General features: G+C 46.4%; 1 protein-coding gene across 2 annotated transcripts in view; it reads right to left on the bottom strand.

Annotated features, from left to right (window-relative positions):
* The window catches only part of DNHD1 (dynein heavy chain domain 1), a 173,804-nt gene that overhangs the window by 29,248 nt on the left and 131,185 nt on the right, over positions 1-13,371 (bottom strand). Inside the window, exons 33-40 of one of the 2 annotated variants that reach the window (XM_077451307.1) lie at positions 11,220-11,651; positions 9,999-10,398; positions 8,118-8,216; positions 7,688-7,930; positions 7,435-7,613; positions 4,762-5,655; positions 3,004-3,139; positions 2,750-2,824 (exon numbers count right to left, since the gene is read on the bottom strand). In XM_077451307.1, the coding sequence (XP_077307433.1) occupies positions 2,750-2,824; positions 3,004-3,139; positions 4,762-5,655; positions 7,435-7,613; positions 7,688-7,930; positions 8,118-8,216; positions 9,999-10,398; positions 11,220-11,651 (2,458 nt within the window). The remainder of the gene's footprint in view (positions 1-2,749; positions 2,825-3,003; positions 3,140-4,761; positions 5,656-7,434; positions 7,614-7,687; positions 7,931-8,117; positions 8,217-9,998; positions 10,399-11,219; positions 11,652-13,371) is intronic. The other variant, XM_077451308.1, reaches the window with a different exon arrangement.

The raw sequence follows: 13,371 nt of genomic DNA, 5'->3' as shown, positions 1-13,371 counted from the left end.
AGGAAATGCCTGGTTTACAAAGGCATCTCCCCATTCTGCTGATCCGTGACATGATCACGGGACACAGGCGGACATTGAGTCCATGGTCATGGAGTCCGCGGGCATGCGTGTGCCCACAATGCCGCGTCTTAAAGGGGATGTACAGGTACGCCCATTTGCACAGCCGTGCCATTGCGCTGACATATATGGTCATGCACTGGTCGGCAAGCAGTTAAAATGAAGGACTTGTCAAAAAGCGCTTACTGTAATTTTTTACACTACACCCCATACTCATTCACATGAGAGAGGGGCGGGATCTGGGGGCTTCCAGGTTCCAATAAGCCTCCTGCTCACAGAACCCCACAACCACCGGCCACAGTTGTGGGGAAAAGGCCAGTCCCCCCCCCCCTTTTCTGACCTGCATGCTCGGATAAGGTTCCGGTATGGATTTTGACATGGTGATCTCCTTTAAAATCCATACCAGACCCGGTTCCTTGCTGACAGCTGATGACTCTTGGGTTGTTAAGGAAGCAGCAGCCACCCGCTCCTTAACAACCATGTTAAAGTGGTTGTAAACCCTTACAGACCACTTTTACCTACAGGTAAGCCTAGATTAAGGCTTACCTATAGGTGCAAGAAATATCTCCTAAACCTACACGGTTTAGGAGATATTTGCAAAAGACAGGCACCGCTGTCTACAGAAGTCCAGGATAGATGGCGGGGTCAGAGGAGGACAACGAGGGTCGCTTCGGGGGCTTGCATCTCAGGTAAGTTATTCATAATGAGCTAGTATGCTATGCATACTAGCTCATTATGCCTTTGCCTTGCATGGTCTATTTTTTTATTTTTATTTTTTAGTTTGGCTTTACTTCCTCTTTAACTGATGGTTGTTTACTGGTTGCATTGAGGTGAAAAACCTTCTGTAGTGCAGAAGCCCCCCAACAGCGCCCCTTTTACTTACCTGATCCCTATCTTTCCAGTGATGAGAACAAGCCCAGCAGCTCCAGCCGCTGTCTCAGGTCCTCATTGGATAGATTGATAGCAGCAGCAGCCATTGGCTCCCACTGCTGTCAATCAAATCCAGTGACATGGGAGCAGTGGGGAGGGGCCAAGTCCTGCTGTCTGTGTCAATGGGAGCGCGCCTATTCGGGGGGCCCCCTTGGAATGCGGGTCTCCGAAGAGGGCACTCGATGCAGAGAGGAGCCAGGAGCACAGCTGGGGGACCCCAGTATACCATGTTTTTTTTTTTTTTTTAAACAAGCTTTTACAACCCGTTTAAGTAGTGGGCGGCTGCGTGCTCCTTAACAACTATTACACATTCTATAAATTTGGCATGCCTTGACCACTTAAGGACCGGGTCTATTTTTTTTTGCTTGGTGCTTACAAGTTACAATCAGGTTTTTAATGCTAGAAAATTATTTAGAACCCCCAAACATTATATATATGTTTTTTCAGACACCCTAGAGAATAAAATGGCGGTCGTTATATTTTTTGTCACACTCTATTTGTGAAGCAGTCTTACAAACGCAATTTTTTGGGAAAAAATACACTTTTTTAACTTAAAAAAATAAGAAATCAGTAAAGTTAGCCCAATTTTTATTTTTTATTTTGTGAAGGATAATGTTACCCGAGTAAATTGATATCCAAAATGTCATGCTTCCAAATTGCGCTCGTGGAATGGCGACAAACTTGATACTTAAAAATCTCCAAAGGCAAAGTTTACAAATTTCTACAGGTTACCAGTTTTGAGTTACAGGGGAGGTCTTTTGCTCTAACGATTATGGCAATATCTCACATGTGTGGTTTGAACACAGTTTACATATGCAGGTGCGACTTGCGTATGCGTTCGCTTCTGAGCACGAGCACGGCGGGATGGGGCGCTTTAATTTTTTTTTTTTTTATTATTATTTACTTGACTTTTTATTTTTACATGGTCCCTTTAAAAAATTGTGTCACTTTTATTCCTATTACAAGGAATGTAAACATCTCTTGTAATAGAAAAAAAGCATGATAGGACTGCTTAAATATGAGATATGAGGTCAAAAAGACCTCAGATCTCACATTTACACTTAAATGCAATAAAAAAAAAAAGTTTTCTTTTTTTTTTTTCATTAAATTTTGTTTCCCCTTTAGGACCATTGGGAGGAAGTGACATTTGATGTCGCTTCCATCATCCAATGGTACGGAGTCAAGGGGGCGCCACCAATTCCTCACTCGACTTCCAGCCTGGGATTGTCTCCGCCACTACTAACAGCTCCAGTAAGAAGCAGAGATGACCGCAACGTGGTGATGTGGGGGGGTTGCACCTCTACCGCCGCCGATAAAAGTGATTTTGTGGCGAATCCACCGCAGAGACCACTTTTATCTGAAAGTGGACCGCCTGCGGTTTTTAAAAGCATCGGGGTTATGGCAGCTATCTGCTGCCATAACAATGGTGTTCAACGTCAAAGTACCGATGTATAACGCAATGTCCACGGTCCGGAAGTGGTTAATTACAACATGTATTTCTTTTTTTTTTTTCTTCTGTGAATTGAGTTTACCGCCTGTTCATGCAGTACTTACCAAGCATTTTCAGTGTTTTGCTGTAAATACTGCAGAACAATATAGGGAACTGAGAGTTTCAGGATTGCATGCGGTATTTAGGGGAAATGTGTTTGGACACCTATGTACCGCATGCGAGATGCTTTTGGGAATGAAGCCTTATGTCACGTATGTTCCGGATACACAAATGGTAGACAATACATGGCAGAAAAAAATCTGGTAAATTTACCCAACACAGTGCCAAGCTCCTCCTCCTCTACAATGATACACATCCGAAACTCGGGATTTATCTGTGCTGGATCTTCTGAAAAAAATAGAGAAGCATATTATCAAATACAACATCATACATTGTCTTTACCATATCTCCCACTAGTGCTCATCCTGCTGCCAATACCCTCCATGAAGGGAGTTGGATGGTATGAGGTGTGCCTTAGTATTATTGTCTCTTTTGATTTCTTCTAATAAGGGACTGCGGTCACTTACCTTTGGCAGCCTCCAGCACACTGGCCAGCTTGGGGTGCCAATACAGTAGGACCCAGAGACCCTCCTGCTGACTTCTCACTAATGAGTTTGTGATCTCATTATCGGGAAGGGATGAGCCGCACATCATTACTTTCACCTAAAAAAAAATATTTCAGAAGATTTAGGGATACGTTTGCATTCAATAAATAATCACATCCTATTTACTACTCCAATTTCATGTTCAATGATCTATATATATATATTTATTTTATTTTTTTTACATTTTTGTGTTTAACAAATTGATCAGCTTAAAGGCTAAGTCCACCTTTTGCTGAAAAATAATAAACGCATGATAAAAGTGCATTTATTTGTTTTTGAATATGAGCTTGCAAAACACTGCAACCTAATCAGTAGATTGTGGGTTTATTGCGCATGCTCCCGTAGGTTCATCCTCCAGTTCCATGTCTGTACTGAGGTACGGATTTTCAGTTACAGAGCTGACAGAAATGTCAATGGACTACAAGTGCAGTAGTGACTGCAGTTATGTTCCATTAATAACATATCCATCATCCACGGTGGCTGACGGGACTTATTGTTTATTCATTTACAGATCTCAGTGAATAAATGACACGAGGGGTTGTGGTGATTAGGCACCATGTTACGTTATGCCTTAAAGTGGTTGTAAACCCTTACAAACCACTTTGACCTACAGGTAAGCCTAGATTAAGGCTTACCTGTAGGTCCAAGAAATATCTCCTAAACCTACACGGTTTAGGAGATATTTACCTGAAGACAGCCACCGCTGTGTGCGGCGCATGCGCCGTAGACAGTGGCACACAGGCGCACTGGGTAAGCTGCAGATCGCGGCGATATGCCGCGAGTGTCGGCTCCCGTGCGCATGCGCGGGAGTGACGTCATCGCTGCTCCGGCGAATCACAGCACCGGAGCAGTGAGACCCACCAAGGTGACTTCGCTGGCTCCTGTGTCAGGTAAGTGACACATAATGGACTACTATGCGATGCATAGTAGTCCATTATGCTTTACCTTTGCAGGGAATCAAAGAGGAAGTAAACCCATCAGCGTTTACTTTTTCTTTAAAGCGGAGGTCCACCCTAAAATGGACCTCCGCTCATCGGAATCCCCCCCCCCTCCGGCGCCACAATCGGCACCTTTCAGGGGGGAGGGGGGTGCAGTTACCTGGATAATCCAGGTAACTGCACCCACTTCCGGGCTAGCTCTCTGCGGAACGGGGCGTACGTTACGCCCCCGTTCCGCAAGCGCCCGCCCCCTTCAGCAAGTGCCCCGCTGCCTGCTGGGAAACACACAGCTCCCAGAGGCAGCGGGGACCGTCCGGATTGCGCCGCGCGGCTCGCGCATGCGCAGTAGGGAACCGGGAAATGAAGCCGAAAGGCTCCATTTCCTGATTCCCATACCCAAGATGGCGGCGGGACCCGGCAGCCGAGCGAGCGATCGGCTTCGGGTGCCGACATCGCGGGCGCGCTGGACAGGTAAGTGTCACTATTTAAAAGTCAGCAGCTGCAGTATTTGTAGCTGCTGGCTTTTAAAAAAAAAAAAAAAAAAACGCGGAGTCCCGGTGGACTCCCGCTTTAAATTTGGGTGTAACATGCTAAAAGAGGTGGACTTTAACTTTCTGTTTATTTCCAAATACAGTAATGATTCTACAGGCAATTCCAAATCTTTGAGGAATTTAGGAATTGTAAGTTCTGAATTTCTATTTAGTCCTGGAGACGGTGTGACAATAGTGTCCCTGACCCTCACCTCCTTCCCATTGCTCCGAGCCTTGTGCAGGATAAAGTCTTGGGGATGGTACGGCAGCGGAGAACATCCAGGAATTGGGAATATAACTGGAGAACGTGCATCAGATACAGCAATAATATCTTCTTCTTGGCCTGCAGAATCTGGTCCCAGAATACAGGTGACAAGGTTGGTCAGCACCAGACCCAGGCTCTCCGGCTTCACAATTCGCCATAAGATAGCCGTCTGGAAGAGTGTGAGGTGGGAGAAGTTGGAGCAGGGAATGGGCCCAATCACTGTGGAGCTGAGTCTGAAGTATTCCTGCCACTGGCGGGCTTGTGTGCTCAATGAGGACCTGATACCCTTGAAACAAGGCATCCTTTCCAGTTGTTGGAGTTCCTCCCAGGCAATGGTACTCAGCCACTGGGGTCTCTGGATGTAGGATGAGGACGCCTCTGGAGCTGTCTTACTTGCAAGTCCCAAAAAAGAGAACCACTCTAAATCGGGTGGCTGTCCTACCGCTAGCAACACTCTGAATATTTTTTTGTGCTCTTCTGTAAGAGCAGGGAGCACATGAGAGAGGATCCCTGTGGTCAGTACTTTCTCTATGGTACTCCCCTCCTCCACCTTACTACGCAGAGCCCAGGCAGCCCAGCACAAAACAGACCTGGCGGAGAAGTGGTACTGCGGACATAGCCGTGATATCTCCTGCAGACGGGAGTACAGATTGCAGCACTGTTCTGCTGCAGACGTGTGCTGGGTAATATTATCTGCTACCCGCTGCTGAAGCACCTCAACGTCATTAAGGGACTCCACTAGTGAGCTCTGCCGCTCCTCACATGCGGTCACTTGGTGCAGAAAGTCTGTTCTCTGAAGAAGCGGCACAGAGTCGGAGGTGACGTAATCCAGAAAAGTTTCCTGTTAGCAGAAAGAGAGACATCACAGATGAAAGTGGCTTTATTTAATGTATGTCCTAGAATTACCCAAATTTACCCCCAAATAACCATTTCCTCCTTTTCAGATCATTTCCCAGCATTATATTTTCTTTATCCTGTTCTGTTAGTAAGGTAAAGCTTTTATTATTTGTTGCGATTTGATCACCAGTAGAAATGAGATTGCATTTGTTTGGAAACAGTTGCGGGTCCGAACCCAGATGCCAGCTGTCTTTCCTTGTCCGACTTGTTGCAGTCTGTGGATTCCCTCAGTTGACATCACCAAAGGGTGGGGATGCTCCTGACGTCATTGACCTAGTATATTCATAAGCATCCCTGTCCCTTCACAACATCAGCTGTGGGACGGAGACCCCCCCCCCCCCCACTTTTGCAGCACGTTGGACTAGGAATAAGAGCTGGCTTTCAGGTTCAGACCCAAACCCACTTCTGAACATTTGCAAACACATCCTGAATGCTTCCATTCTCAGCCATTGACCAGAGCCACTACCTGATACTATATCCCCACTGTAGATCTATGGGAGGGTGCACTTTCAGTTCTGGTGATAGGTATCCACAGGAAAAGCAGAGAGCAGAACCCCCCCCCCCATGTAGTTCTCTTTGTGAACCCCAGACAGGCAACCTTCTTTCTACTGTAGTTGATTCCTGAGCCAGAAGCAAATGTTCAGCATCACTGTGATGTCTGTGAAGGGTCACATTTATCCAGGTCATGGTATATCTAGTAGTAGTTGGTCACATTCAACTGGACTTGTTCTGTAATGTTGGAGAAGTTTTGTAACTTATCTAAACTGTTTCCCCAGTTCTAATGAGTGTCGGCAGCTTACCTTAGTATTAAAGTGGTTGTAAACCCTTACAAACCACTTTGACCTACAGGTAAGCCTAGATTAAGGCATACCTGTAGGTCCAAGAAATATCTCCTAAACCTATACGGTTTAGGAGATATTTACCTGAAGACAGCCACTGCTGTCTACGGCGCATTCAGGCGCACTGGGTAAGCTGCAGATCGCGGCGATATGCTGCGAGTGTCGGCTCCCGTGAGCATGTGCGGAAGTGACGTCATCGCTGCTCCGGCGAATCACAGCGCCGGAGCAGCGAGACCCACCAAGAAGATGGACGCTTGGAACCACTGGGGACAGCGGTGACTTCGCTGGCTCCTGTGTCAGGGAAGTGACACATAATGGACTACTATGTGATGCATAGTAGTCCATTATGCTTTACCTTTGCAGGGAATGAAAGAGGAAGTAAACTCATCAGGGTTTACTTCCTCTTTAATAGCCACACAGGTTGCACCAACACTTTAATCCAATCACCATGGAATGTGTTATGGCAAATGTTCATTGCTCAAGAACAGGATAGGAGGCACGAGAGCTTAAAACCACCTTTTTTCTAGTTACATTATTCTATCCTTTCCATGTCTTTCTGGCATCAATGATGGCATTAGAACTGGAACTAGGATTTAACTAGAACTACTCCAACCTTCCATCCTGTTCTTGGACAATTAACATCTACCTATCTAACATTCATTGGTGATTGGATTTAAGCATCTGTGTTACCGTGAAGATGTAAATGTTGGGATATGTTCCTGACACTCATTGGAGCTGAGGATGTGGCTTGGATAGGCTAGGACATGTCTTCAAGATTACAGAATAAGTTAGCAGAGATTTAACCCTTTGTTTCCATCTACCCTGACACTGCTCTCCATCCTCCTCCTGGTCATGTGGTATGTAAGGTGTGCACCGCGGTTCACCTTGGCTTGCTGCACGCTCCCAGTCAGTTTTAAATAGTTTGTGTAGAGACTCCTCCTCTCCTCCTGCAGGCGCAGATCTTTAAGCAACAGAATCTGGTGGATAAGCTCTTCCTTCAGCCCAGCAGAACCAAGACTCAGATCCATCACAGTTACCTCTTTTATGAAGGCTGGACCGGCTTCTGTAAAGGAAGGTAAAAGTGAGGTAACAGAATGAACACATGGCATCATCTTTGGTCTTTATAGCGGTACTCACCTTCCACAAACTCCCGCAGAGGGAGAGAAGTGCTCAGGAAAACTTGGAAAGGCAATGGTGCTTCATCCTCTGGGGTGGACACGGCTCCTCTGGGGCGGGGACAGCTTAGAAGCTTGGGGGAGGGTGGAGTTATGAGTAATGCTTCTCTAGAATTTGTAGAGTTTCTGATCCGATGGAATAATTCTTGTACGATATTCACACAGGATAAATTTTTCTCCATGTTGGCTATGAGAAGTGGCACACCTTTCATAAAAAAAAAAAAAAAGATGACTTATAAACGCAAAGATTTTATACTTGGTGTCACACAATGTGATCAACAAATTGTCTAGCCGGCGTCACAAACACAGATTACATTTCTGATGTCATACACAAATTATATCCTCAGTATCGCATACACAGAAGATGGAACCGGATTTGTGGGTTGTCTCACCTCCTCTCACTGAGACATCCAGTTTCTGAGATAGTTCCGGTTCAGAGGCGTCAATGACCTGCAGATTTTGTCTCTGCCCTGCCTGGGTTTCAGGTGAACCTGCACAGACAAGGAGGAAGTTAAAGAGGAGGTTCCCTCTGGAAATTCTCTTTTTTAAAGCTAGCAGCTTCAAATTCTATAGCTGCTGCCTTTTAATAAAAGGACACTTACCTGTCCAGGGATCCAGCCCCGTTCTCAGTCAGGCTAGTTCTTCACTAACCTTCGAGTTCCTGGCGCTAGCATCAGAACCGTGGGCAGCCGGCTGCACTGCTTGTATCTTCACAGCTGGCTGCCCACTGTGCATGTGCAAGCCGCACCGCACTCTGTAAATGGCCCCTCAGTCTTCTGGGATCTGTGACATGTCCCAGAAGACTGCGAGAAGGGGATGGGGAGAGGAGAACTTCCACTTGGCTTGCCCAGGCCCTAATTCAGCGATGGCGAACCTTGGCACCCCAGATATTTTTGAACTACATTTCCCATGATGCTCATGCACTCTGCAGTTTAGTTTAGCATCATGGGAAATGTAGTTCCAAAACATCTGGGGTGCCAAGGTTTGCCATCACTGCCCTAGGTGATCCAAGCAGAGGTTGGAGCAGGTACCTGTCAAAACCTGGTACCCCTATCCCCCCCCCCCCAAAAAAAGAAAAATGACATGCCAGGGGGAGGACTTAAAGTGGAACTTTCCCTTTTTAAAGAAAATTTGTTATTAGCACAATACTTACTGTATGCTCCTATTTCTGAACCCTGCGTGAAAATATTAAATTGTCAATCTGATTCATTGGTTTCACTGCTTAGTCACACAAAAGTACTCGGGTCTGGAGTTTTATTAAATAATTATTTGTTTTTCAAAAAGGGGTCAGGAATTGCAGCATGTGTACTTTGTCTTAGTAACCCTAGGACACGGAGGGGGGGGGGGGGGGGTGATTCACTAAAATTGGAGTACCGTATGTACTCGAGTATAAGCCGAGATTTTCAGCCCCTTTTTTTAGGCTGAAAGTGCCCCCCTCGGCTTATACTCGAGTCACCGCCGTCTGCCTACCCGATCAGCGTGTCGTGCAGACAGACGGCGGCCATTCCACTATTCAAAAGCCGCGCCTCCCTGTCGGTGATAGGCGGAACACTCAATTTCCCAGCAGTCAGTGGTCCGCCTATCATGGACATCAGCTCATCCTCATACTACGGACGAGGATGAGAGGATGTCCGTGATAGGCGGACCACTGACTGCTGGGAAATTGAGTGTTCCGCCTATCACAGACGGAGGCGTGGCTTTTGAACAGTGGAATGGCCGCCGTCTGTCACAGACGAGGAGGAGAGGTGCGGCTTTTGAATGGCATGGCCGCTGTATGTTTTTTATTCATGCAGATCGGTGCAAAATGGCACACAGAGGCTGCAGAAGGACACAGAGGCTGCAGATTGGCACATGGAGGCATGCACAGGACACAGGTAGGCTGCAATGGTCACAGGAATGGACACGGATGGTCACAGGGATGGACACAGGGAGGTATACAGCTGCAGATGGGCATTGTTGACCCTCTTTCCACTCTTTTAAGCTGTAACAGTAGCTGCTGCATGTCTCACCCTCGGCTTATACACGAGTCAATAAGTTTTCCCAGTTTTTTTGTGGTAAATTAGGGGCCTCGGCTTATATTCGGATCGACCTATACTCGAGTATATACGGTACTTAGAATTTGATGCAGCTGTGCATGGCTTCTAACTTCAGCTTGTTCAATTATTCTTTGGCAATACAACCTGGAAGCTGATTGGCTTCTATGGAGAGCTGCACCAGATTTTGCACAGGTTTTAGTAATTTCCCCCCCAGGGTATGCTGAAGCTTGCTCTCACCTGTCTCGCCTGTCCCCAGTAGAGCAGACAGCCACCTCTCAGCCATGTAATCTGGGTCTATGACCAGCATCAGGGTATCTGCATAATGGCTGCCGGCTCGGAGCAGTGTGGCACGGGTCTGTGTCTCTATTGTGACCGGTAATCTCCTTCTAAACCATCCTATCCTCTCTGTTGGAACGCTGAGCGCCTCTAGGAGGAGGGACCCTTCATTGTGCCTGGAGCGGTCCAGAGTGTCCCTAACATCATCTGGATCCAGAGGAACTTCCACTCCATTGCAGAGACTCTGCCACTTCTCCAATAATTCTGTACAGCGAGGCCATGGGAGACTGCCAAGGTAGGAAATAGAGGCAGCAACAAGAAGAGACTGAGATGGAACCAGCTGAAGACGGTTCTGTAATGTCTGAGGATGGAATGAGAGAAGATCAGTGAGTCACAGAGAATCCACATCCTCACCTAAATATTTTACACATGACTATCAACTGCTGACTCTGGAAAAATCTCTTCCTGACCTCTAAAGGGATTTATAGGTGTTATAACCCTCCCTTGCTCTATCCAAAATGGAAAAAAAAAGTTTTCCCTATAGTTCTATCTTAAAGAGGAAGTAAAGGCTATTTAAAAAAAATAAAATGCAACCTGCAAGGCAAAGCCATAATGAGCTAGTATGCATAGCATACTAGCTCATTATGAATAACTTACCTGAGAACGAAGCCCCCGAAGCAGTCCTCCATCTTCATGTTCGCCACTACCATGTATCCCGGAGTGACTTCTGGGTCTTGCTGCTCTGGCGCTGTGATTCGCCGGAGCCGCAATGAGGTCACTCCCGCGCATGCGCACAGGAGCTGACACAAGCGGCATATCGCCGCGATCTGTGGCCTGCCCAGTGCGCCTGCGCACCGCTGTCTACAGCGGTTGCTGTCTTTTTGCAAATATCTCCTAAACCATATAGGTTTAGGAGATATTTCTTGGACCTACATGTAAGCCTTAATCTAGGCTTACCTGTAGGTTAAAGTGGTTTGTAAGGGTTTACAACCACTTTAAGTCTTCCAATACACCAAGAAGGCAAGTTTTAGGGATCATGTATGTTAAGAAGAACTAAATTTTGCTTTTACCTTTGGATTATCACTGAGAGAATTTTCTATCAGCAGGCCGCTTTACTTTATATGACCCTCCTGAGTGTGCGGATACTGCCCCGGATAATCAGGTCCAGCAGGCATCACTTACCTCCAGAGCAGATCTCCATGCAGATTCGTGAGCTCTTGCCCTGTCTTCATACTCCTCTGCCAGTCTCTGCTTCTCCTGACACAGCGTCACCTGTCTGCGGAGGTCTTCTTCTGTCTTTCTGGTGTTCTTCAGTTGGAGGGATAGCTGCTCAAACTGGACCCTCAGACGCTCCAGTTGGAGCCTCCGCTCTGCTATCCTTTCAGCCACCTCCGAGTCCTGTGCCTCTGCTCGGGACAGAAGGCTCCTACTCTTCTCCAGCTTCCGGAGCACGCTGCAGTATTGGTGGAGACCACGCAACCACTCGCAGAGAGACGCAGCCGCTGCACTGGCCGGCCTGACACAAGAAGCGCTAAATTCAGACCCTCTGACTGCACGAGACAGAGCGTAGAACACAGCGTCTGACATCCCACGGCCATCATAGAACTGCAGATCCTGCAAATACAACAACTGACACTGAGGGATCGATTCATGATGTACTCATCCAACCTGGAAGATGTAGAGCCCCAGGGTGAGACATTTGTAGATTCTCTAACCTCTAACCTGGACACCTCCAGAGTACTCTGTATATACCCAGATACACCCATAGTACTGTCTATATACCAGGGGCGGACTGACCATTGGGCTACTCGGGCACTGCCCGAGGGCCCCATGCCACTAGGGGGCCCCATCAGGGTTGCCAGCCTCAGTAAAACCCAAGATTATAGTTGCCCCATCTCTCCAGTACCTTCTCAGCCAATAGAAACATGTCTGTGTGTACTGTGTGTGTGATATTATACTGTATGTGTGTTTGTGTATACTATGTGGCCCCATAATCTCTGATTGCCTGGGGGCCCCATAATCTCCTATTGCCCGGGGGCCCCATGAGTTGTCAGTCCGCCCCTGCTATATACCCAGACACCTCCATAGTACTGTCTGTATACCCAGACACACCCATAGTACTGTCTATATACCCAGACATACCCATAGTACTGTCTATACCCAGACATACCCATAGTACTGTCTATATACCCAGACATACCCATAGTACTGTCTATATACCCAGACACACCCATAGTACTGTCTATATACCCAGACACATCCATAGTACTGTCTATATACCCAGACACACCCATAGTACTGTCTATATACCCAGACATACCCATAGTACTGTCTATATACCCAGACATACCCATAGTACTGTCTATATACCCAGACACCTCCATAGTACTGTCTATATACCCAGACACATCCAAAGTACTGTCTATATACCCAGACACATCCATAGTACTGTCTATATACCCAGACACATCCATAGTACTGTCTATATACCCAGACATACCCATAGTACTGTCTATATACCCAGACACCTCCATAGTACTGTCTATATACTCAGACACATCCATAGTACTGTCTATATACCCAGACATACCCATAGTACTGTCTATATACCCAGACACATCCATAGTACTGTCTATATACCCAGACACATCCATAGTACTGTCTATATACCCAGACATACCCATAGTACTGTCTATATACCTAGACACCTCCATAGTACTGTCTATATACCCAGATACCTCCATAGTACTGTCTATATACCCAGACACATCCATAGTACTGTCTATATACCCAGCCACCTCCATAGTACTGTCTATATACCCAGACATACCCATAGCACTGTCTATATACCCAGACACATCCAAAGTACTGTCTATATACCCAGACATACCCATAGTACTGTCTATATACCCAGACACATCCATAGTACTGTCTATATACCCAGACATACCCATAGTACTGTCTATATACCTAGACACATCCATAGTACTGTCTATATACCCAGACATACCCATAGTACTGTCTATATACCTAGACACCTCCATAGTACTGTCTATATACCCAGATACATCCATAGTACTGTCTATATACCCAGATACACCCATAGTACTGTCTATATACCCAGACACCTCCATAGTACTGTCTATATACCCAGACACCTCCATAGTACTGTCTATATACCCAGACACATCCACAGTACTGTCTATATACCCAGACATACCCATAGTACTGTCTATATACCTAGACACATCCATAGTACTGTCTATATACCCAGACACATCCATAGTACTGTCTATATACCCAGACACACCCATAGTACTGTCTATATACCCAG

The sequence above is a fragment of the Lithobates pipiens genome, unplaced genomic scaffold (genome assembly GCF_037356315.1).
Source record: "Lithobates pipiens isolate NorthernLeopardFrog02 unplaced genomic scaffold, aLitPip1_a1.2 Scaffold_23, whole genome shotgun sequence".
Classification (NCBI taxonomy): domain Eukaryota; kingdom Metazoa; phylum Chordata; class Amphibia; order Anura; family Ranidae; genus Lithobates; species Lithobates pipiens.
The sequence above is the reverse complement of the archived record's forward strand: the minus strand, read 5'-3'. Positions and strand labels throughout refer to the sequence as shown.